The sequence below is a fragment of the Kogia breviceps genome, chromosome 17, assembly GCF_026419965.1.
Source record: "Kogia breviceps isolate mKogBre1 chromosome 17, mKogBre1 haplotype 1, whole genome shotgun sequence".
NCBI lineage: Eukaryota > Metazoa > Chordata > Mammalia > Artiodactyla > Physeteridae > Kogia > Kogia breviceps.
Window position 1 is genome coordinate 13,857,555 of NC_081326.1, and position 25,782 is coordinate 13,883,336.

General features: G+C 46.0%; 1 protein-coding gene and 1 long non-coding RNA gene across 4 annotated transcripts in view; one reads left to right on the top strand and one right to left on the bottom strand.

Moving 5' to 3' along the window:
* SLCO5A1 (solute carrier organic anion transporter family member 5A1) overlaps positions 1–3,647 on the bottom strand; it is a 125,052-nt gene extending 121,405 nt beyond the window's left edge. For all 3 annotated transcript variants that reach the window (XM_067017347.1, XM_059042699.2, XM_067017346.1), the window contains exons 1-2: positions 3,410–3,647; positions 362–1,751 (exon numbers count right to left, since the gene is read on the bottom strand). In XM_067017347.1, coding sequence (XP_066873448.1) covers positions 362–1,259 — 898 coding nt within the window. In that variant the 5' untranslated portion in view covers positions 1,260–1,751; positions 3,410–3,647. The remainder of the gene's footprint in view (positions 1–361; positions 1,752–3,409) is intronic.
* Positions 3,648–3,777: 130 nt separating this feature from the next.
* Positions 3,778–21,873, top strand: LOC136792892 (uncharacterized). Its single transcript, XR_010837474.1, has 3 exons — positions 3,778–3,952; positions 16,655–17,007; positions 20,444–21,873. It is a non-coding gene; the product is annotated as an uncharacterized lncRNA (long non-coding RNA).
* Positions 21,874–25,782: the final 3,909 nt, after the last annotated feature.

Here is a 25,782-nt window from a genome sequence, read left to right on the forward strand (position 1 = left end):
TGTAGAAGGACAGCTTTGAGAGGATAAGCTTAATAAATTCGAGCTTTCCCAAAGAGAGGCAGCAACAGAGAGAAGCACTACCCCACAGTTAAAAGTTTGTATTACTTGGGAAAAGACAAGTGTGAGTCTGAAAATTAGTTCAAAGAACGCTCAACTATTTGATTCTTTCCCAAACAGAAAACACACCACACTAAGGCAAAAAAAAAAAAAAAGAAAGAAAGAAAAATAAACTGAAGCTTAATGCATATATATAAGATATAACGCCATATATTATATACAATAGGCAACATCCAGTAAAATGTGAAAGTGCTTCCTTTTGTATTTTGAGTCCAAGCTTATCTGAGAGGAAAGTCTTACTTACCAAGGTACAAGGATGCATTTTCTTTCTTGACATTGTCGTCTAAGTAGGTTGGTCCCAGGGTATAAATAGGTGTGGAGCCCATTCCAATGAGAATCTGCGCGCAAACGAATAAAGCCACGTAGACCCAGTGACTGTTTCCCCCCGAGTCCTTGAGGCAGGTGGGAGGCTCCGTCGTGGCCGAGGAGTTGCCGTTCTGACACAGGCCGTAGTTGGCCGCCGAGGCGTTCAGCTCTTGGATCTGGTAGGGGGGCGAGATGAAGTGAGGTAAAGCGAAGAGGGCGGCCCCCAGGGCGATGAGGAGCCCCCCGACGGCCAGCCACAGGGGCCGCCGCCCCCGGCCGCCGAAGTAGCTGACAAACACTACCACCACCAGGCTCCCGATGTCAAAGCAGCTGACCAGCAGCCCTGACTCGGAACTCTTCAGACTGTAACGCCTTTCGATGGTGGTGATGACACTGCTCAGGTACCCGGAGACCATTAACGCCTGGATGAAGGTCAGAAAGCACATGCAAACCAGGAAACAACGGGAATCGGTGAGGACCACATAGAGCCACCTTCTGCCCTGGAGCATGGCCAAAGTGGAGGTCACCGATATGGGTTTGCCGATTTCCACCCTGTGGTGGCTTTCCACCAGCCCTGCCATCTCTGCCGAAGTGGACGGGGCGGAGGGGCTGGGAGCCCGCGGGCCGGGGCCTGGCTTCAACTCCTGGCGGCCGGAGGCGGGCTTGCAGTCTTCTCCGGCGGGATTCAGGTCTGGCCTGCAGGAGGCGCTGTTCAGGGCGGGTAAACTCTTGGACCTAAAGGTCTCGGGTTCGCACTTCTCTTGGACCGCTCCTACTCCGGCGCTGGCCTCCAGCTGCTCTCCCGCCTGGGGCTGCAGCCTAGTGACTCCTTCCATGGCTCTTAGAATTCAGATTCGATCGCCGATAGCACTCAAGGACTCCGGCGCTTTGCATCCACCGTCAGGAGGGGCCGAAGCCGGGCCCAGGCAGTCCTGCCCACCAGGGACCGGGGCTGGGGATGCGGAGCCGCGCAGTAGGGCATCCTCACCAGCAGGGAGGTGCCCAGGGCATTCTGACCGCAGACGCGGCCCCGAGGCTCCGCAGCCGCGTGCCCCGGAGGGCAGGGGTCCGCGCGGTCCTGCGACGAGCCCTTAGGGTCCACCTCGGGTTGGCAGCTCGCGGCAGAAGCCTTGCGCGTCCCGGGCGCATCCCCTCCGCCGCCGCCGCCGCCGCCGCTCCGCCTGCAGCCCGGAGCGCGTACGCCCAGTGCCCAGCGTGGGGGCGGTTAGCGCTGCAACCCGCGCCGCATCCCGCCCGGCTGGCTGGGCCAGAGGCGCTCGGTCCTCGCCGCCTCGGCTCGCGACACCCTCGGGCGCAAAGCTGCCAACCTGCAAAGCAGAGAGAGGGCGGTCAGCGAAGGACGGCTGCGGCTGGGACTAGTGTCCCAGCGCCCCGGGGTACGGCGCTGGGGCACTCGGAAGGTCCCAAGTGAGACCGAGGGACGAAAGAGGAGCGAAGCCCTGGAGGAGGAGGCGGCTGCAGGCGGCAGCCTCTAGTGCCGGAACAATAAGCAGCAGGCGGTCGGCAGAGACCCTCCCTCATTGTCTACAGTGGACCTGCCCCCGCCCCGCCCCTTTTGCCTTAAACAGCGCATCTGCTTTTATATGTTAATAATTATCAACCTGGCAGCTCTGACTCAAAGACAGTGTCTTTTATTCTAGTGAACTAATTGCAACCTTTTGGCACGCCTACTCCATTACTCAAAATAGAAAAGGCCCAAAAGAACAAAGGAAAGTTTTTTGGTTTTGGTTTTGGTTTTGGTTTACAAACACTGTGCACTCCCATTCCCGATTTTTAAAAAGAAAAAAAAGGGGGAAAGCTAGGTGTGTAGAAATGTGTGTACACAATTGTGCGCAGGCACGTGTGCGCGACTGGATGTGAATCCGTCTTCTCCATCCGAGACACGTATTCAAAGCCCAAGGCAGCAGCAAAAAGGTCAGAGTGCTTGCCTCTTTTTTCCCAACACTAAAAATAACACCCCTGCCCCCAGCCTCCGGGGAGAACTATTCAATTACAAATACCAGCGGCGTTTGAGGATGCGGCCCACGCGAAGTCCCAGCGGGCTGTGTCAAGCGAAACAGAAAATCAATTTGCTTTGCGGAGAGGTGGGGAAGCCACAACCAAACAAAGAGATGCCGGCGCGTTGTCACAGCGCGCTGGGAGCCCACGGATCCGGCTTGGCACTCGCAGACGGGCAGGGAGGTGTGCTATTTACATCCCGCGCAGTCCGCGAGCGTGGGCTCCGGGTGCGCGCACGCGAGCACGCGCGCGCGCGCGCACACACACACACACACACACACACACACACACACACCCCGGCGTGTCTGTGTCGGAACCCCCTCGCGCGATCCGGCACCCTGCTTGAATTCAACGCGAGCCGAAAACAGGTGTGTCCCCGGGGTAAACCTGCGCCCCTAATCTCGGGGACTAACACTCCATTCCTCCGGCCCGGGGGGATGTGCACCAGGTGGGAGAAAATAGCCGGACTTCGCTGCATTGGGTTTCACTCTGCCGCGCGCTTTTGTGATGCTGCTGAGAAAAGAAAGGAGGAAGGGTAAGGGAGAAAGGCGGAGAGCTTGCGATCCAGGGGCGGCCGCTCCGGCGTCTCCCTCGGCTCTGCTGTGCCAGCCCCGCTCCCAGATTCCCGGCCCGCCAGCCACTCACAGCCGGGGCTTCCCCGCCGCCTCCTTGCCCGGGCGCCTTCCCGGGGAATCCCACCGGCTGCCGCGCACCGAGCCGGGGAATTCCGGCAAACTCGCTACCCGCGCCGGGGGCGCCCGAGCCCCTGCGGAGCGGGCACCCGCACCGCGGCGCAGCCTCGGAAGGGCACACGGACCCCGGCCGGCAGCTCTCGGGGCCGGCGTGGCGCCCTGGGGAACACCTCCTGCGCGCGCGCGCGCACACAGACACACACCACCCGCAGGAGGACAGGACCGCCAGAGATAGCTCGCCGCGCTGCCGGGGCGCACGAGCCGCCGCTACTCACTCGTGAGTCAGCCGGTCCGTCTGTTTGGCTGAGAGTGGAACGGCGGGAGGTGGGGACCTCGGAGGTGCGAGAGTAGTTGGGAGTCCCCTCGGGAGGCAGCCGCGGTGCAGCCGCCGAGAATCAGTGAATGAAGTCTGTGACTCAGGCTGAACTCTTCCCCCCACCCCTCTCCTGTCTCCCTATAGCCTCTCCGGACCCTCGCGCACAGGCGCGCCCTGAGAGTAGCAGCAGGGGGCGCAGGCGCGCGGGCCACCGCCCGGCCCAGCCCAGCCCGGCCCAGCCCGGGCCCGCAGGCAGCGAGCCGCCCGGCTGCCCATCCCCTGAGAGGCGGGGGACGCGAGGAGCCGGAGGCAGCGGGTCTCCAGAAAAGTCAGCTGCTGAGGTAGAGAGGCCACTTGGAATAAGGACATTGTTTCTGTTCGTTTATTCTGTGCCGTGGACACCCACCACATCTCAGAAACCATAGTAGGTTCTGGGGACCAAAGATGAACAGGACAGATCCCTGGACTGAGGAAACCTCTGTCTTGTGGAAGACATACCCCTGTAAGTAGCCTAAAACAACGTGGTCAATTCTATACAGGGTGACACTGGAGAACCTAATATCCGTTATTAACCGATTAGATCTTCATTTCCAGGCAGCAAGAAAGGCATGTGCAAAGGCACCGGGGCCTGGTGCTGAAGGGAAATAGGTAGGTGAGTCGCAGGGTGATTGCAGGGATGGGGCAGAGGCTCACGGCAAGGGTGGCAGAATAGGAAAGATCAGCAAGGGCTTCATTGGTCGTGTGCTGTGAGCTCTGAAGGGCCAATGACATTCTGACTTGGTCACCAGAAAGCTGGTTCTGGCAGTGGTGGGTGAATCTAAGCCACTCAGAGGGCGTGAGACAAGTTAGGAATCAGTCTCAGTGGTGGGAGCATGGAGAGGAAGGAACTGCTTGAAAACACTGACAAGGTGGAAGTGGCCAGACTTGAGATCTGATGTCCTCTGGAGACTGAGAAAATGGGCCAACATAGGATGTCTCTCAAGCTTCACACTTGGGTGACTGGGTGGATGAGGAGGATAAACATGATCTTAGGGGAAAGATGCTTCTCCTTTAGGTGCATTGACTTTGAAATGCCTTCGGGACATCTGAGTGTACATGTCCCATTAGCCAGTGGACATGTAACACACAGGCATCCCAGATGAGGAATGTGGATTAGGAGACATTCGCCTGCAACAGCATGAGGTGAAGAAGGAAGATGGTGCGGGAGATCTGAGGAGAGGTAGGCTAAGGGCAGGGCCCTGCGGACACCATGATCTGAGAGCTGCAGAGGGGAAAACCTAAGAAGGGAGATTAGAAGCAAGGGTCAGAGAGATCTGTGAAGAGTCAGAAAAGAGGGTCTGTCTTAGAAGCCAGGGGAGCAGAAAACTTTAAGAAGGGCGTGCTCAGATGCAGGAAAGGCTGAAGAGAAGCCAAATAGGGTGATAACCGAAAAGAGCCCATTAGCTGTAGCATGTGGGAGGACACTGAAGAACTTTGACAGAGGAAGATGGTGATCTGGCTAGGAGAGGGGCTGTTCTACCATTACCGGTGACTGCACTGACCATGGCTGCCATGCCAAAGTCACTTCAGTGGCCCCTGGCCTTCAGTGAGAGCGCTGGGTCAACTTTACAGCGTGATGAGGGAAGTGGAGAGAGATTAAGTAACTTGGTAAAGGCACATAGCTAGTCTCGGGATGATAAAAAGTCCATGCTCCGGGCTTCCCTGGTGGCGCAGTGGTTGAGAATCCGCCTGCCGATGCAGGGGACGCGGGTTCGTGCCCCGGTCCGAGAATCCCACATGCCACGGAGCGGCTGGGCCCGTGAGCCATGGCCGCTGAGCCTGCAAGTCCGGAGCCTGTGCTCTGCAACGGGAGAGGCCACAACAGTGAGAGGCCCGCGTACCACAAAAAACAAAACAAAACAAAAAAGTCCATGCTCCATAATACTTCATTCCCTAGGGAAGGCTAAAATAAGCTTTTAATCTGCTTTAAAAATCATTTTAGGGCTTCCCTGGTGGCGCGGTGATTGAGAATCCGCCTGCCGATGCAGGAGACACGGGTTCGTGCCCCGGTCTGGGAAGATCCCACATGCCGCGGAGCAACTGGACCCGTGAGCCATGGCCGCTGAGCCTGCGCGTCCGGAGCCTGTGCTCCGCAACGGGAGAGGCCACAACAGTGAGAGGCCCGCATACCGAAAAAAAAAAAAATCATTTTACTCCAAGATAGATTTTTTTTTAAATTTTTGGATAGAGAAATAAGCTTCCACTAACTGTTTCTTATAGTGTTTTACGTGACAATTTTAAAGGCCCAAAGATAATAGATTATTTATTCTCTTGGGAGAGCCCGTTTAATACCGGAAAGCATCATGGGATAGTGAAAAGAGTATACAATCAACTTGAATTTTCATCCCAGCTCAATTATTATGGCCATGAACAATTTATTTTATTTTTTTTTATTTTTGGCTGTGTTGAGTCTGTTGCTGCACGTGCACTTTCTCTAGTTGCAACGAGTGAGGGCTACTCTTAGTTGTGGTGCACTGGCTTCTTATTGCAGTGACTTGTTGCAGAGCACTGGCTCTAGGTGTGCAGGGCCATGAACAATTTATTCAATGGTTATTTATCTTGATTTCCTCATCTGTAAAATAAGGACACAATTACCTACTTGAAAGTACCAAGAGGGCAGAATGAAATGACACAGGTGAGACATTCAGCCTGTGCCTTAATGCACAGTACAGCCAATAAACGTTTGTGCCCTTCTCAGAGAGCCCTGGACATGAGATGTACATACTTTGAAAATGTGCTCTGTCACATCAATCCTTCTTTTGCTAAAAAAAAAAAAGTCCATGCTCTTACCTCTGACGCTATACTCCCTCCCTTTTAATCATATAGCAGCTTGACTTTTCGATGCATCTTGTATCTGTTAATTATCTCACTTTAGCCCAACATCCACCATATGTACAGCTGATCCTTAGCGGACAAAATAAGTCAGCTGCCACCAAAGAACACTTGGTGTGTGCTCCAAGTCCACGTCGAGATAGCACTGATCTGGCAACTGCCAAACTGACCAATCAGACAGGGCAAAGACGTTCATTCCTCATCCCCTGCCCCTGTCCCCTCTTCTTGAGAGGCCATCAAGCCCACTGTCACTTTTCCATAAACAGGAAATATGTCTCCAGCTGCCACCCTGGCCCAGATCTTAGCTACTGTGTGGCACTTCCTGTACCTGATTACTCCTCTGAGCTTATTCTGGATCCAAACAGAATCAATCTTCCTCCTATGACATCGTTCCAAGCTCTGTGGCCCATTCTCTCTCATTTCAGGCTCAAGCCACAGACATCAGTGTTCTACAGCAAACTCAATCTGTCGCATCAGGTGCCAGCAGAGGGCTTCCTTGCTGAAAGTCAAATGATCATGTCCCTGCCACATGGTGTTTATTCATGGTCAATTACCACAGTTACACCAGAACACAATTCTAAGAACCTATAGGTTTTTTTATTACTACTAATGGAAAGATCACGATTTATAAATAGGATACAAAAGGTCCAATTAGCTACTCACACAGGAAACAAGAAGAAAACATTTAGCAACAGAAATTCTTGAGCTTTCCCTTTCATAGTTAAATGTGACTTTGGCAAAGGCCAGGTGTACCTCCATCAGCCCTAATCTTCAGATTCAGAGGAAAAAAAAAAATGGACTTACTTCATGGGATTCTGCTACCCCCGTGGCTTATTTCACACGATATGAAAGAGTACAGATGCCGAGACCAGAATACCTGCCTTGTTAGGTATGTTGGGAGAGGAAGCACATGACTAAACTCTCTTCAAATTTCCAGGCATGCTGATGCTTCTTCTAAGTCACTAATCAGTCTAATTTACACATAAATTGCTTCTTTCCCGATCTTCATATAATAAGATGGTAGCTTTTGGAATTACCAAGACCATTCTATGGGCTTAAAATCTAGCTGCTCTGGAGAATGGGGGAGAAAAGCAGAAGGGACCCCTTCCCCCGCTCCCATCCCTTTTTCCTTAAGAAGTTTCAATTCAGAGGTCTCCCAGACAAAAGAAGAAGAACTGAGTTTTGGTCTAGAATATTTTCTGGGCTTAAAATATAATACATAGTTGCCAGTATTCGAATTGAATTAGGTATTGGTTCTTGAAGAGAGGATAAGTTGTATTTTAAAGGTAACATTTCATACATACATGTAAATTCAATTCAATGTATTTCAATATAAATAACTGAAATACAGCTTTATTCACAGACCCTGAAGAAGTATACAGATTACTAACCTCTGTGACATAATTAAATTGCATCTCTATTCTTTTAATTTTATTTTATTTTTTGGCGACGCTATGGGGCTTGCAAGATCTTAGTTCCCCCACCAGGGATTGAACCCATGCCCTTGACAGTGAAAGCGCAGAGTCCTAACCACTGGACCACCAGGGAATTCCCGACATCTTTTTTTTTTTTTTGGCTGTGTTGGGCCTTTGTTGCTGTGCACGGGCTTTCTCTAGTTGCGGTGAGCGGGGGCTACCCTTCATTGTGGTGCACGGGCTTCTCATTGCAGTGGCTTCTCTTGTTGTGGAGCACGGGCTCTAGGTGCGCGGGCTTCAGTAGTTGTGGCGCGTGGGCTCAGTAGTTGTGGCGCACTGGATTAGTTGCTCCGCGGCATGTGGGATCTTCCCAGACCAGGGCTCGAACCCGTGTCCCCTGCATTGGCGGGCAGATTCTTAACCACTGCACCACCAGGGAAGCCCCTGTATTAGTTTTAGATGTACAATATACTGATTTGATATAGTATGTATATATTGCAAAATGATCACCACAGTAAATCTATATTTGGTTAATTTTATTTTCTTGTGGTGAGGATGTTTAAGATCTACTCCCTTAGCAACTTTCAAATATCCAACATGGTATTACTGATTATGAGGTTATAAGGTACCCGCCTAACAGAACTTGTCATTTATTCCCTTACTGAGAAGTAAATTCCAAGCTGGGTAAAGCAGAAGAGGGACAGATCTGGCCCTGGGGTACAGTGAGTTGAGTGTGGTGACCACCGTGTCAGTTTTAGCACTACAAGTCCCCAGCCCAAGAAACCACAGTCTGATGAACACTTGGACACTTGGTCACCCTCTAAAGGAGCCAAGAAATCAGGCAGTGCCTCTGGGAAGCAGTCAGGACAAGATGACAAGACTCTGTCAAGCAGGACCTCCTAGAAACTGCTACCTCCCTTAATAAAAATATGCCAGAGGGACTTCCCTGGCGGTCCAGTGGTTAAGACTCCGCGCTTCCACTGCAGGGGGCGTGGTTCGATCCCTGGTCGGGGAAGTTCCGCAGGCTGCGTCGTGAAAATAAAAAACAAAACAAAACAAAATGCCAGATACTCCAAGGCTAGCGATGAGGAGAAAATTCCCTGTGAAGAAGAGACATTTGTCCCCAAAGGTTCGCATTCCCTTGAAAGATGTTCATAATTACCTCTGCTGCCACCTGGGCCTGGGGAAGGCACGAGAGAGGAGAGGCCATCTGCCATGGCCCTCGGTATCTCCACCCATTCTTTGTGGGTATGTCGAAAATGCAAGGCCCTCGCCACTCTTCACCCAGGCCATTTCTCATGGTTGTGTTTGCAGCTGGCAACCTTGAGGGGTGAGGTAACCTTTCCGCCTGGCCGGAGAACAGGCTCGGTTCTGCTGACTTCAGGGAAGCCCCCCAGACCCAACGCTCCTCCCCTGTAATGCGCGTGCAGGCATCCACAATGGACTCTGCATCCCCCCTAGGACCTGGGGGCACGGGGGCTGGAACACACATCAGCCTGACACTCGGCCTTCTGCTTTTGCCTGAGGAACAACGTACGTCGTCTCTGATTCTGCAGCCTCGCCTCCCCAGAATCCATGAAACAGTAGCAGGCTAACTTGTTAGCTTAGAGGAAGGGTGAAATCCTAGCCCTCACATCGTTCCTGAGGCACCACCCGATTTTAACATTCTGACCCAAATGCTAGCTGCCCTCTCACTCTACAGGGCAGCAGATGGGCCAAGGCTTGAATTCTTAAACAGATCTTTCCTGAAGCCTAAAGGCCAATAAAAGAAAACAAAGACATGGGATATCGTGAAACGAACTGTGTTAGATATGGTTGATGGATACTCGCCACGCAGCCCCGACATTTCTGTTTTTTCTTGAATGTCAGAGTCTGGAAAACAAAACAAACAAACAAACAAAAACCTACATTTTGCAGTCTCCTTGGCAGATCAGGTTCTGGATAAGAATTGACACACGCTGGGCTTCCCTGGTGGCGCAGTGGTTGAGAATCCGCCTGCCGATGCAGGAGACACGGGTTCGAGCCCTGGTCCGGGAAGATCCCACATGCCGCGGAGCAACTAAGCCCGTGAGCCATGGCCGCTGGGCCTGCGCGTCCGGAGCCTGTGCTCCGCAACGGGAGAGGCCACAACAGTGAGAGGCCCGCATACCGCAAAAAAAAAAAAAAAAAAAAAAAAAAAAAAAAAAAAAAGAATTGACACACGCTTGTGAGTTTTGGAAGGTGGAAAAAAAGCACAGGTCACACCCCTTATGACTCTTATGCCAGCAGGCAGGTCATGGAGACGTGGTATATTTCTGCTTCAGCCTTCATTGGTCCAAACTCCAGCTTCTGGAGGTTGAAAGGCAGTTACAGCATTGGATCTCTGGATCCAGCCACACAGGGAGTCCTGAAATCAGTAGACCAGTGAAGACCTTTGATTCCCACCCTCCAGATTGTGGCAGATGGACCAGCTTCCCTGGCAGGACAGATCTGCAGTTCTAAGAGTCATTCCTGGTCACCCAACCTAAAGACCAGCCCTTCCAGAGAGTCTAAGCTCATAACTTCCTGTAGAGAATCCCTTTCTGCCTAATAGGCCAGAGTGATTTCTCTGGGCAGAAGGCAATACCTTTTGGGACCTACCTCAGGAATGACCTTGAACTCTCTGGAGACATCTCAAAGTCTGGATCGAGAGAGTAAAGCCAAGAGAAAGCTGGGATTTCTCTCACCTTCCTACATTCTGGATTTCTGTTTCCTAGCCAAGAACATGCTTCTTCCCTAGACGCCTGGAAAGATTCACATTTTCAGAGGTGACCTGAAGGAGGGGATCTTATTCCAGGGTGTAGAAGAATAATGAACACGAGATGATATAAAACAACACTATCACTGCAGTGACACACTGTTGAGGCTCCCTACAAAGCAGGTGGGAAGGCAGCAGGCTTCATTTCGTTACATTTATCTCAAAGACCTGATGCTCAGACAGTCATAAATAATCCGTGATATAGTCCTGCTGCTGGAAAGGCAGACTGACTGGGGGACAGCAGAATCATTCTCACTTCCCCGCCCCTCTTTCCAAGGTCTGTACCCTCTGTGGGATGGATAGATCAGAGGGGGTCAGAACAAGGGCTCCACGACAAACGAACACTATTTCCTCTTTGTGGTGAGTGCATGGTGTCACTCATACGTATTTCATCGCAAGAAGCTGCCGCCAATTCTAAGATACACCATTATTTTACATTATCACCAGGAAGGGAAAAATGCTGCCTGTTAGACTATGACACATCTTAGTGTGTAATTTAATCTTCATGATTAACGAGAGGCAAGAGAACTCTATTGCCAAACTACCTAAATTTTAACTCTGGCTCTGCTGTTTATGGTGGTATAGGCTCGGACAACTTATTAAACCTCTCTGCCTCCGTTTCCAAGTCAGGATCAATCCCAGTATCTATCTCAGGGTCGTTGAAAGCAGAAAATGAGAGAATTTTGCAAAATGCTTACAGCAGGGCCTGGACCAAGGTCGGGGCTAGTAAATGTTAGCCGTTGTTATAGTTATGCGTTGCTGCCTTTTGTATCCATCTTATTCATATTTTCTCCTCCCTGATTGTTGGAGGGCAGGGGATCTGGAATCTTCTATTTCACGCAGACCACACACTTACCTAGGATTAGCTCCTATCTGGGAAATTATGTTTAGACTGATAAAACATCATACATCCTTTAGGATGCTTCTGTTTGTCTTGTTTTGTTTTCCATTTTTCAACCACACGAACTGCTTCCTCATCAGGACCCCACCACCAAGCAAAGATTTACAAAACTTAATAATTATCCTCTCATTTATCATATTAGGACTGACTGCGTATCTTACAGACATTATTTCATCTTCCCTCTTGGATATATATTACCAATCCCTTTTACGGAGGAGGAAGCTGAGGATCTGAGTTGATCATCAACTTGTCCTAAATCATTCAGCTTAGAAAGTGTGGAAAGAGATCCAAACCCAGATCAGCCACATTCCAAAAGCTACACTCCGAGCCACCTTGCTGTATTTTCTCCCATTTGGGCTGGGATCCCAATGATTGGGATTCAGGTTTCTACAGGGCTGCCTACCATTTCCGTCACTAGTGGTGGTTTCTTTCCCAGCTGGTGACTCCTCCCCAGCCGTCCCTACATTCCTTTCCTTTACTGGGAAAGCTGAGCATCACAGAACAAGCTGCCCATGAAGCCCACCCCTCAGAAAACTGCTGCCCACCTGCCACCACATTCCATCATGAGACTGAGGATAACCGGTCAGCCTCACCTCATTCCCTCAGAGCCAGTCTTGTAGAGAGAGACGAAATCAACCCTGGTGTCCTGAGATCCCAAATCACAAACACCGCATAGTAGAATTCTTTTCATAAAAAAACCCAGAAATGGGCTTCCCTGGTGGCGCAGTGGTTAAGAATCTCCTGCCAATGCAGGGGACACGGGTTCGAGCCCTGGTCCGGGAGGATCCCACCTGCCGCAGGGCAACTAAGCCCTTGCGCCACAACTACTGAGCCTGCGCTCTAGAGCCCGCGAGCCACAACTACTGAGCCTGCACTCTAGCGCCCGTGCTCCGCAACAAGAGAAGCCACTGCAATGAGAAGCCCACGCACCGCAACGAAGAGTAGCCCCTGCTCGCTGCAACTAGAGAAAGCCCGTGCACAGCCAGGAAGACCCAACACAGCTAAAAATAAGTAGTAAATAAATAATTTTTTTAAAATTTATATATATATTTTTTAAAAAAACAGAAATGTAGGGTACTGTGTAGAATTATCAGGAGCTCAGAGCTGCCTGTCTTTTCAAACATTCTTTCCTTAATATAATGACACTGGAAAAGAGCTCTTTACACAGTTCGCTCAAATCCCCTTCTCTCCTCTCTATCCTCTTTTGTTGATGACGTTTTTGATAATTATCTGACTGCAGAAAAACTCCCAAGATCCAGGTTGAAGTGCTATATTATTTTTGACTATTATTGCTATTGCTCTGGGCACGTGTGTGCAGGTTCCTGTATCTCTGGCCTGACTTTTATGCTCCGTCCTCTTTGGATGTCAATGATACCCTGACAATTGTTCTACTTCCCTTGTTGTAACTATTGAGTACCAAGTGACTCAATACAAGTAGAATGTACCACTTGGACCGTCAGGGAAGTGATTTTAAAGGATTTAGTGTTCCATTTGGTTGCTGCATAACCTGTAATCAAGGAAGGGGATTTAAATGACAAATGAATTGTCTTATGTCATTCCCTCTGTGAAAATTGGAGCTGTTAGAGTCTCAATTTAGTTTGCCCCAACTGAGGAATGACCAGGCAAATAGGCATGTAAACAATGGAAATATAACATCGAAACGTCATGATCTTTTTTCCTTCCTTTAGCTGCTTTTGTTTGCAAAATTTCACACCAGAGGAAAAGCGTGATTTTTTTCAAACAGAAAAGAACTGTTGTGACAGTTTGCACATTTCAGTTTCTCCTCTGGAGTTTAAAAATGTCCCTTTCTCTTACTCCACACAAGGAGACCACTGGTTTTTCTGCCCTCTGGTACTTCTTCCATTAGAGTTTTTCAAGGAAAATAAGATTGTTTCTCCTCTACTCTCAGGAATGTCGACATGCTTTTAGAATCAAAACTGTTGTACAAGTCACAGTGTACCCTGTGGCTCTTAAACTGTTATTTAAATGCTGTCATGCATAGAGAACAGACTAGTGGTTGCCAAGGGGGAGGGTGTTGGGGGAGAGCCGGAGTGGGAGGCTGGTGTGAGCAGATGTAAACTTTTATATATAGAATGGATAAACACCAAGGTCCTAATGTATAGCACAGGGAACTATATTCAATATCCTATGATAAGCCATAATGGAAAAGAATATTTTTAAAAAAGAAGGAATGCATGTATATGTGTAATGAATCACTTTGCTGTACAGCAGTAAATAACACAATATTGTAAATCAGCTATAGTTCAATTTAAAATCAATCAATAATTAATTAATTTTTAAAAATGAATGCTGTCATGGGCTAAATTGTGTCATCTCCAAAATTCTTATGTTGAAGCCATAACCCCCGTACCTCATCCTGTGACTGTATTTGGTAACACAATCTCTAAAGAGGTAATGAAGTTAAAATGAGGTCATTAGGGTGAGCTCTTATCCAGTATTACTGGTGCCCTTATAAGAATAGGAAAGTTGGATACAGATAGGTACAGCAGGAAGACCATGTGAAGACACAGGGAGGACCTGGATGGCTCATCTACCAGCCAAGAAGAGAGGCCTCAGGAGAAACCCACCCTCCCGACACCTTGATCTCCGACTTCCAGCCTCCAGAATCGTGAGAAAATAAATTTCTGTTGTTTAACCCAATGCATGCTATTTTGTTTTGGCAACCCTAGCAAACTAATACAAATATTGATGAAAAGAAAATCAAATATTTTTTTAAAATAATAAATAACTTATTTTAAAGTTTATTCTTAAAAGAAATTCTCAGGCTTTTAAACATTTTTCACAGTAAGAAGAAGTAGTAAAAGCTTTCATGATTCACTTCTCAGAATAAATTGGAAGGAGACGACAAGAAAAAACCCTATGGTGCCTGTTAGAGAATATGCTGTCACGGAGTGCATTTTAATGCATGAGAAATGTTACCATGATTGATAGGGAAAACTACTGTGATTGGCATATGTTAAAAAATAAAAGCAGGGCTTCCCTGGTGGCGCAGTGGTTGAGAATCCGCCTGCCGATGCAGGGGACGCGGGTTCGTGCCCCGGTCCGGGAAGATCCCACATACCGCGGAGCAGCTGGGCCCGTGAGCCATGGCCGCTGAGCCTGTGCATCCGGAGCCTGTGCTCCGCAACGGGAGAGGCCACAACAGTGAGAGAGGCCCGCGTACCACAAAAATAAATAAATAAATAAATAAATAAAATAAAAGCAATTTATATCAAAGTAATATAATCCATAAGTGAGCAGTTTAGAAAAAGAAAAAAGTCAAATAGATACGTCCAAGTGGAAAAAAATGAAATTTACTATACCTATGTCTAAAATAGAAATGCTAATCACAAATCTGAGAACATCCCTAAGATCTGAAAGTATATGAGAAAACATAGAGATCTGGGAGAAAGTGACAACCCTTCAATAAACAAGTGGTAACATTATCCATGTGTCTGGCTTCTCCTCACTTCAGGCTTCTCAGACTGGGGTTGTGTGTCCCCAGAAGCACTGGGCCACCTGCCGGTAGTAAAGCCATATGATAAACATGGAGCATCTTCCTAGCAAGTCATCTTTTTTTTTTTTTTTTTTTGCGGTACGCGGGCCTCTCACTGTTGTGGCCTCTCCCGTTGCGGAGCGTAAGCTCTGGACGCGCAGGCTCAGTGGCCATGGCTCACGGGCCCAGCCGCTCCGCGGCATGTGGGATCTTCCCGGACCGGGGCACGAACCCGTATCCCTGCATCAGCAGGCGGACTCTCAACCACTGCGCCACCAGGGAAGCCCCTGAAAGTCATCTTTATTAAGTTTTGAAAATATGACAAACAGAGATGTCTTATGGGGTAGAAAGAAAAATAGAAAGTTTTTTTTTTTTTTAATACAACGGGACCTTTTAAGAATCGTGGTACTTGCTTAAGGTTACTTAGGGCTACTGGCATCCCAGACTTCCTGGGGTATGGGACCACTCCCTTCAGCCAGGCTACTTTTGTTGGAACGATTAAGAAGTACCTTTATCTGGTACCAGTTTTATCCTCAAGAGATGTGTATTTTATTTTGAAGGCCCCAGGGAAAAAATATCTCAATCACACTGTTTGAAATTCTCTTAAATTGTCCACACGACTCTTTTTGAAACAAAACATGCCTGAGGGATTACGCTATCAGTCATTCACACTTTAGTATGGATTACATCACTCCTATTTTTTTTCTCGATATATGAAACTAACCATCTTTGGAAATGGAAGGTAGAAGGGGAGGTAATCAGGGCTCCCATGGGAAAAGTTGCCAACTCCGCTGGGGAATTTGAAAGGGCTGTTTACTGAGATGCGGCAAGGTGTCGGGACCATGAGACCTACGCCGTACCCAGGAGACAGTAACAGTGGGATGCTACACTATTCCCACGCCAGGCCTGAAGGGGCAGAGGTAAGGAGCGGTTCTCAAAAGTGAGACAGAACCGTATGGAGAAAGGCACAAGATGGGAGCTGTTGCCTTCAGGAGAGGGGCAAGGTCAGCCTGCAGTGACCCTGCAGGGAGGAAACTGGGTGAAGAAGCACAGTCTCGGGTCCGCACTCCTCTACCAGCCTCTGCTCTCCTGCTGGTTGGAAGCCGTTGGAAACTGCGAGAGTGAGGGAACCAACAGAAGCCATCTGCAGCCTCCAGGTGCAGAACAGACAAGGAGAATGGAGGGGGGTGGGGAGGAAGCAACAGAAGATGCCAGCACAGACGACTGAATGGAGAGGGCCAGGAGGTGCTAGCAGGGTCTGAAAGGTGGAAAGCATTGAAAATGTTTCGACAAGAAGAGACCTCGGGTTCTGTCTTCAAAAACGTAAAGGGGGACTTCCCTGGTGGCGCAGTGGTTGAGATTCCGCCTGCCGATGCAGGGGACACGGGTTCGTGCCCCGGTCCGGGAAGATCCCACGTGCCGCGGAGCGGCTGGGCCCGTGAGCCGTGGCCGCTGAGCCTGCGCGTCCAGAGCCTGTGCTCCGCAACGGGAGAGGCCACAACAGTGAGAGACCCGCGTACCGCAAAAAAAAAAAACCAAAAAAACACGTAAAGGGTTAATACAAAAAAGGATTTCGAAACCATGGATGGTACGTGTCTGTTTAAGGTCAGAAGCACATTATAGATGCTGAAGATGAATAAAATAGAAATATGCTGCCCTGAGACAGTACAGTTAGCTCCTGGTGTGGCAGATACTTACGTTTGACCAACATGCTTCTCCCAACCCTCTTCCACCCCCTCTCCCAGGAACATACCCAGCCCAGCGGCCAGAGGGGCAGGCATGTGTAGTGCAGAATCACATTCTCCTGCCAGTGACTGCTCCAAGCATAGGCGTGGGACGAGTATGGCAACAAGAATCCTTCCATCCTTCCCTGGGCTTGTATAAATTGAAGCTGAGAGAGGAAAAAACACCTTTCCTTTTGTATCACCAAGCTGCAATGTTAAACGTCTGGCACTGCCTGAAGCCTTGTTCCGTGGCACATGGAAAATTCCAACCTGCAGTGGTAGAGGATGAGGACGTGCACAGTGAGGAGTGATGGAGAGAGAGAAAGAGAGTCTTGATGGTAACAGCTGAGTCTCTCCTTTAAGTTATCCCTTAGGTGAGTGTATTCTGTCCTCCCCTTTTTTTAAAAAAATCTTTTTTCTATTTATTTATTTTATTTATTTGTTTATTTTGGCTGCGTTGGGTCTTCGTTGCTGCGTGCGGGCTTTCTCTAGTTGTAGAGAGCAGGGGCGACTCTTTGTTGTACTGCGCGGGCTCCTCATTGCAGTGGCTTCTCTTGTTGTGGAGCACGGGCTCTAGGCATGCAGGCTCAGTAGTTGTGGCTTGCGGGCTGTAGAGCACAGGATCAGGAGTTGCGGCACATGGGCTTAGTTTCTCTGTGGGATCTTCCTGGACCAGGGCACAAACCCATGTCCCCTGCACTGGCAGGCAGATTCTTAACCACTGCACCACCAGGGAAGCCCTGTCCTTCCCTTTTATGTGAGGCAATACATTTCCCCATTTACTAGAGTGAATTAAATTTATTGATAGTTTCTGTCACTTGCAACTGAAAGAATCCTGACTAATGTTATAGACTGAATTCTCTCCCCCCTAAAAAGATGACTATGTTGAAGTCCTAAAACCCAGTACCTCAGAATGTGACCTTATTTGGAAATAAGCTATAAGACCAGACACTATAAAACTCTTAGAGGAAAACATAGGAAGAACACTCTTTGACATAAATCACAGCAAGATCTTTTTTTACCTACCTCCTAGAGTAATGGAAATAAAAGCAAAAATAAACAAATGGGACCTAATGAAACTTAAAAGTTTTGCACAGCAAAGGAAACTATAAACAAGACGAAAAGACGACCCTCAGAACAGGAAAAAATATTTGCAAACGAATCAACGGACAAAGGATTAATCTCCAAAATATATAAACAGTACATGCAGCTCAATATTAAAAAAACAAACAACCCAATCAAAAAATGGGCAGAAGACCTAAATAGACATTTCTCCAAAGAAGGCATACAGATGGCCAAGAGGCACATGAAAAGCTGCTCAACAGCACTAATTATTAGAGAAATGCAAATCAAAACTACAATGAGGTATCACCTCACACTGGTCAGAATGGGCATCATGAGAAAATCTACAAATAATAAATGCTGGAGAGGGTGTGGAGAAAAGGGAACCCTCTTGCACTGTTGGTGGGAATGTAAATTGATACAGCCACTATGGAGAACAGTATGGAGGTTCCTTAAAAAACTAAAAATAGAATTACCATATGACCCAGCAATCCTACGCCTGGGCATTTACCCAGAGAAAACCATAATTCAAAAAGACACATGCACCCCAATATTCACTGCAGCACTGTTTCCAATAGCCAGGTCATGGAAGCAACCTAAATGCACAGCGACAGATGAATGGATAAAGAAGATACAGTACATATATACAATGGAATATTACTCAGCCATAAAAAGGAATGAAATTGGGTCATATGTAGAGACATGGATGGACCTAGAGTTGGGTGCATAAATATTTACAATCATTATATCTTCTTTTTTGATTGATCCCTTGATCATTATGTAGTGTCCTTCTTTGTCTCCTGTAACACTCTTTATTTTAAAGTCTATTTTGTCCGATATGAGAACTGCTACTCCAGCTTTCTTTTGATTTCCATTTGCATGGAATATCTTTTTCCATCCCCTCACTTTCAGTCTGTATGTGTCCTTAGGTCTGAAGTGGGTCTCTTGTAGACAGCATATATATGGGTCTTGTTTTTGTATCCATTCAGCGAGCCTGTGTCTTTTGGTTGGAGCATTTAATCCATTCACATTTAAGGTAGTTATCGAAATGTATGTTCCCATTACCATTTTCTTAATTGTTTTGGTTTGTTTTTGTGGGTTCTTTTCTGCTCTTGTGTTTCCCACTTAGAGAAGTTCCTTTAGCATTTGTTGTAGAGCTGGTTTGGTGGTGCTGAATTCTCTTAGCTTTTGCTTGTCTGTAAAGCTTTTGTTTTCTGTGTCAGATCTGAATGAGATCCTTGATGGGTAGAGTAATCTTGGTTGTAGGTTCTTCCCTTTCATCACTTTAAATATATCATGCCACTCTTTTTTGGCTTGTAGAGTTTCTGCTGAGAAATCAGCTGTTAACCTTACGGGAGTTCCCTTGTATGTTATTTGTCATTTTTCCCTTGCTGCTTTTAATAATTTTTCTTTGTCTTTAATTTTTGTCAACTTGATTAAATTAACACGTGTCTCGGCATGCTTCTCCTGGGGTTTACCTTGCCTGGGACTCTCTGCGCTTCCTGGACTTAGGTGGCTATTTCCTTTCCCATGTTAGGGAAGTTTTCAACTATAATCTCTTTGTATATTTTCTTGGGTCCTTTCTCTCTCTCTTCTCCTTCTGGGACCCCTATAATGAGAATGTTGGTGTGTTTAATGTTGTCCCAGAGGTCTCTTAAGCTGTCTTCATTTCTTTTCATTCTTTTTTCTTTATTCTGTTCCATGTCAGTGAATTCCACCATTCTGTCTTCCAGGTCACTTATCTGTTCTTCTGCCTCAGTTATTCTGCTATTGATCCCTTCTAGTGTATTTTTCATTTCAGTAATTGTATTGTTCATCTCTGTTTGTTTGTTCTTTAATTCTTCTAGGTGTTTCTTCTTTAAATCCTCTAGGTCTTTGTTAAAGATTTGTTGCATCTTCTCGATCTTTGCCTCCATTCTTTTTCCAAGGTCCTGGATCATCTTCACTATCATTATTCTGAATTCTTTTTCTGGAAGGTTGCCTTCTCCACTTCATTTAGTTGTTTTTCTGGGGTTTTATCCTGTTCCTTCATCTGCTACATAGTTCTCTGCCTTTTCATTTTGTCTGTCTTTCTATGAATGTGGTTTCTGTTCCACAGGCTGCAGGTTTGTCAGTAATAGACATTCTTCATTGGAGTTACCTTCCAGCTTCCTCTAAGGAAGGCTGCCAGAACACCTGGCAGTGAACAAATCTCATCATCATTTGACATCTTGCCAGAATTCTTACAACCATCAACCTTTCAAAAGAAGCCCCTGGTTAACGGATCTTGCAGACAACAAGACTGCAATACTCAGTACTTGGATGGAAGGCCTCTCGTAAAACAAGCATGCTTCAAAAACATCACATTACCATTTTCCCCTTTGGTTGAACTGGCCTCTTTTTAAGATTCTAATGACCCAAAATCAAGTTTTAATTTATACGTTCCATTGCATATTCTTAGACAGTATTTAGAGCTCATGTAATTTTGCTCTGCCAATACAAAATGATGGGCAAGATCCAACCCTTACTTAGAGTTCCGACTTAGCTCTTCTTTCAGGCAATGGAACTCTCTTTACAGATGCACAGGTAAGTGATTTTACTTTTTACCCTTGGTGTGCACACATTCATTCTCACAAGTACCCATCAGATTTATACTGGGGGAAAATTAGAAGGAATGAGAACTATTCAAATCACACTACCTTCAATGATTTAGGAACCATTTTGCAAGTGTGAATTTATTTGTAGATGACAGTGCATGTTCTCCACCAGGTGGTGTCACATCACAGCCAGGACCAAGATGGACAAGAACAAGGAGCCACCGCTCGTGACTGGCTACTTCATGGGCTCATCTCAGTCATTTCATTTGTCTCCCAATAACACAAGACTGTTTCATCTTTTTAAACTTTTCCAGTTTCACTTAGCACATCCTGGCAGTGTTACTCTGTATCTACAATGCCCCTACCCATTGTAGATTCTCAGTATATTCAGGGCACAAGAACCCTAAAGAAAAGACAGGCCTCAGTCAGGTGTGCTGTAAATCTAATGTAGTTAAGCCTCAGGGCCTCTCACTTGCACAACTCCTAACAAGACCCTGGGAGGGTCCCTATACATATGTTCACACATTCCTATGTTTTTATAAAGTTTGCAAAGGTAAGATGTTTTCACTGTAATCCATGAAGACCTTGGTCTCTCTCCAGTGCAACTTCCTCTCCTATCTGTTAGCACTGGAATTGCCGTGGGCATTTGTGGGATCCACGTAACGTGAAATAAGGCTGGGGAGTCATTTTGTTCGTATAGCTTTCTGATTCACAGTCAGATTGAGACTGGCTGTCCCAGAGCAGGGATGGCATCCAGGAATACACATAAGCACACAATAACTACTCACTAAAAATCAGGACTTAAAGTTGTAGTGTTCAAGGTCACACTGTGACACTGTGCCTGCCAGCTTACAGAGAGTGGTAAGAAATAAGGTTGGAAGTATACTGTATTAGTCATCAGGGCTCTGCAGAGAAACACAAGTGGGCGGGGTGGGGGGGGAGAGAGAGAGAGAGACAATAGGTAGTAGGTAGATAGATAGATAGATATGGGTAGACAGGTAAGATATTGACTTATTATAAGGACGTATGAGGGCTGAGAAGTCTCAAGATCTATAGTCAGCAAACTAGAGACCCAGGAGAGCAGTTGGGATAAGTTCTCGTCTGAAAGCCAGCAAGCTCGAGACCCAAGAAAAGCTGATTTTTTTCAGTTCAATCCAAAGGCAGGAAAAGACCCATGTCCCACCTCAAATAGTCAGGCAGAAAGAGTCCCCTCTTACCCAGTCTTTTTGTTCTGTTCAGATCTTCAATTGATTGGATGAGGCCAGCCACATTAGCGAGAACTGTCTGCTTTACACAGCCTACTAAATAATTCAAAAGTTAATCTTACTCAGAAACAGCCTCACAGACACACCCAGAATAATGTTTAGCCAAATGTCTGAGCACCCCGTAACACAGTCAAGTTGACACCTAGAATTAAACATCACATGTACCAAACCAGAAACTCCTGACAAACCTTACAGCTCACATGTGATGGATTCTTACCGGAGATTTTCCCAAATTTGACAACAATCCTAAAACTTGCATAATATTACCAATAATGAATTGTGAAGCTGAAACAGACTTCTCTAAACTATCCATAATAAAATAAATTGATCAGTCATGAAAGAAAGACCTAAGTTTTCTTTTTATTCTCTCTATAGAAAATATTGTAAAATTACTGTCAAATGAAGAAACGAAAGCCAAAGGGAAATCAGTATATAGGCCTGATGTTGGCTGAAGCTAATTTAGCAAATTAAGTTCTGGGAGAAGCAAGATGGGAAAAAGAGGTCTGCAGGGACCAGGTAGACAGAAGAAGGCCTGGGCATTACACATCTAAGATGTAGGGACCAAGGCCACCCTCTTGGTACTGGCATACAGAGGCTACCTGCCAACATGGTGAGGCAATCTTGGCCCTCAAAAGAGGAAGGCCCTGAGAAATGAGATTCAATGACAGGAAAAACTAAGTTGAGGAGAGAATAGAGCCATGGAACAGAGCCAGGAAAGATCAGCATGGGGTACCACACTCTACGGCCAGGTCAACCAGGAGGCAGCATGGAGGTCCCTGATGGGATGAAGGCGAGCCCTGCCTCAATCAGGGAGGTACACAGAGTGGGAGACACAGGCAAGCAGCTTCGATTGTCACAGATAGTTCCCGCATCTATGGCAACCAATCCCGTTGTCCAAACGCCTGCAGAAAAGCAAGGAGATTAAGGCACCCTGGGGATTTTCAACCATTAGAAGGTGTTGATCAAGGAGACGTGGATAAAGGAGATGCTATAGCAGCCAGAAGAAGAAAATGGAAATTAGTTGATTACCAAGTCCTAAAAGACCACAGCAGAGAGGAGGAAGCTTCACCATATTTTTAAATGTGAGGGGACAAGGGAATCAATGAAAACACAGGACAATATCCTTTGAAGCTGGCAGTTAGGAGCGAGGGCAGGGAGACAAAAGAGATTAAACTCAACTTCATTCATCGAGCCCAGTCTGGTGGGCGGCGCTCATAGGAGATTTGATGAAGGAAAAGGCTGAAACTAGTGGCTAAAATGGACCCTGGGGGATTATCAGTTAACATTCACTAGCATGGAAAAGCAAGAGCTGGTTCTACAGCACAGTAAGTTATGGAGTCATGAAGAGGTTCAAAATCATTTTTCTGTGGCAGGTGGACTGTCCAGGCAGCTGTGAGTATCAGTTTTTTTTAATTGGGTGAGTAGAAAATGTCATAAGCTCACAGTAATGACAGAGCAACAAAGGAAAACGATCTCTCTCGGCTGTTCTTAAAGGGCTAACAGTGCCCTTTGGCTCTGTCTGGTTCCAGGAATTATACACTCATGATAACTGCAAAGCAGCCCCACACAAAGGAGCCCTATTTTCCATTCTTCATCAACTCTTACTCCAATCTGCAGAGGCAAAAATAGAATGCTGTTATGATGCTGGTCATAACAGGGGAGAGAACGCCTCAGGCGAGAACATAAATGAAAAAACGATATTACATTTGGATTATAAAAATCACACTCAGTGGTTTATACAGCACAGAGAGAAAGAAAATCATAGTTTAACACACTGGCAAGTGGGACTAACTACTTTTAAAACAAAGGTTTCTAATGATACAAATGAATGAATGTTCATTAAGATAGAGATATCCCACGTGATTCACTCTTCATTTTAATTAAGAACACTGTAAGCAGTTTTCACTTATTTTTCAGAATAATGATTTTGGTTAGTGGACTACCATAGTAATCTCCCAAATAACACTTTACACAGTGACAAGCAAAATGAGGGAAAGATTTTACAAATTCTTAGGTCCGTGTGTAAAATGGTTCATAGATATTTAGACGTATTAATAAATGGTAAGAATTGCAAAGCCAACACATACTGTTCTGCTGTCTATTATCTTTACTGCCTGCAATTACAGAAATATGTCAAGAAGATTTTGAGTGGCTTAAAGTTTTCATATACAGGCCAACTAATATTTGGCAAGGGAACCAAGAATACTCAATGGGGAAAAGATAGTCTCTTCAATAAATGGTGATGGGAAAACTCGATATTCACATGCAAAAGAATGAAACTGGACCGCTATCTTACACCACTCACAAAAATTAACTCAAAATGGATTAAGGACTTAAATGTAAGACCTGAAGCTTTAAAACTCCTAGAAGAAAAACATAAGAAAAATAGTCCCTTGACATTGGTCTTGGAAATGATTTTTTGGCTATGACACCAAACACACGAGCAACAAAATTTTGGGTCTACATCAAACTAAAAATGTTCTGCATAGCAAAAGAAACAATCAACAAAAGGCAACTTACAGAATGGGAGAAAGTATTTGTAAACCATATATCTGATAAGGGGTTAATATCCATAATACATAAGAAATTTATATAACTCAATAGCAAAAAATAAATAAATAAATTTGATTTTTAAATGGGCAAAAGACTTAAGTAAATGTGTCTCCAAAAGAAGACATACAATTTGCCAACAGGTATATAAAAAGATGCTCAACATCATTGATCATCAGGGTGATGCAAATCAAAACCACAATGAAATACCACCTCACACTTGTTAGAATGGCTATAATAAAAAAGACAAAGGATGTGGTCATTGATGTTAACTATAGTTATTGTGGTGAATATTTCACAATATATACACATATTGAATTATGTAGTACACCTGAAACCAATATAATGTTATATACAAATTATATCTCAATTTTTTAAATGAAGGGGAAAAAAAGACAACAGATAACAAGTGCTGGTAAAATGTGGAGAAAAGGAAACCCTTGTGCACTGTTGGTGGGAATGTAAGTTGGTACAGCCACTATGGAAAACAGTATGGATGTTCCTCAAAAACTTAAGAATAAAACTACCATATGATCCAGCAATCACACTTCTGGGTGTATATCCAAAGGAAATTAAATCACAATCTCGAATAAATATCTGCACTCCCTTGTTCATTGCTGCATTATTTACAATATCCAAGATGTGGAAACAACCTAAGTGTCCATCGACAAATGAATGGATAAAGAAAATGTCACCTATACAATGGAATATTATTCAGCCATAAAAAAAGAAGGAAATCCTGACATTTGTGACAACACGGATGGACCTTAAGAGCATTACGCTATGTGAAATAAGTCAGCTAGAGAAAGACGAATGCTGTATGTTATTGCTTATCTGCGGAATCTAAAAAAAAAAAAAAACCAAGAGTAGATTGGTTGGTTGGTAGGGGCATGGATGCGAGGGAGGGTGGCCAAAGAATACAAACTTCCAGATATAGAAGGAACACGTTCTGGGGTCCTAATATGCAACATGATGGCCATAGTTAACAGTATTTTATTGGATACTTGAAAGTTGCTAAGAGAGTACATCTTAAAAGTTCTCATCACAGAAAAAAAATGGTAACTATGTGAGGTGAGGGATGTGTTAACTAATCTTACTGTGGTAATCATTTCTCACTATACATATATATCAAATCATCACACTGTACACCTTAAACTTACCTAATGTTATATGTCAGTTATATCGCAAAAAAGCTGGAAACAATTTTTTAATAAAGTTTCACAAAGACTTTGGACGAGTCTTTAGGGTTCTAAAAAATTTAACAAATTCTGTTAACTATTGTCAGAGGAATAACTGGCCAGAGTCCAGCAAGCTAATATATGCAGAAACATTGGCAAACATACAAGACCCCACTGTTGTGATTTGTTTGTTTGGGTGGTTTTTTTTGGTGTGTGTCAATATATATTTTATTCATTTTAAAAATTCTTTTCCAGTGTCATGGAACTTATAATAACAAAAAGTGTATAGATTTAAGGCATACAACGTGATGGTTTGACATAAGGCCCCACTGTTGCTAGTATCATGGCTTTGAAAATTCTTCTGGGGACTTCCTTGGTGGTCCAGTGGTTAAGACTCCACGCTCCCAATGCAGGGGACCCAGGTTCGATCCCTGGTTGGGGAACTAGATACCACATGACGCAACTGAAGATCCCTCACACCACAACAAAGATCCCACTAAGGATTGGGTCCATGTTGC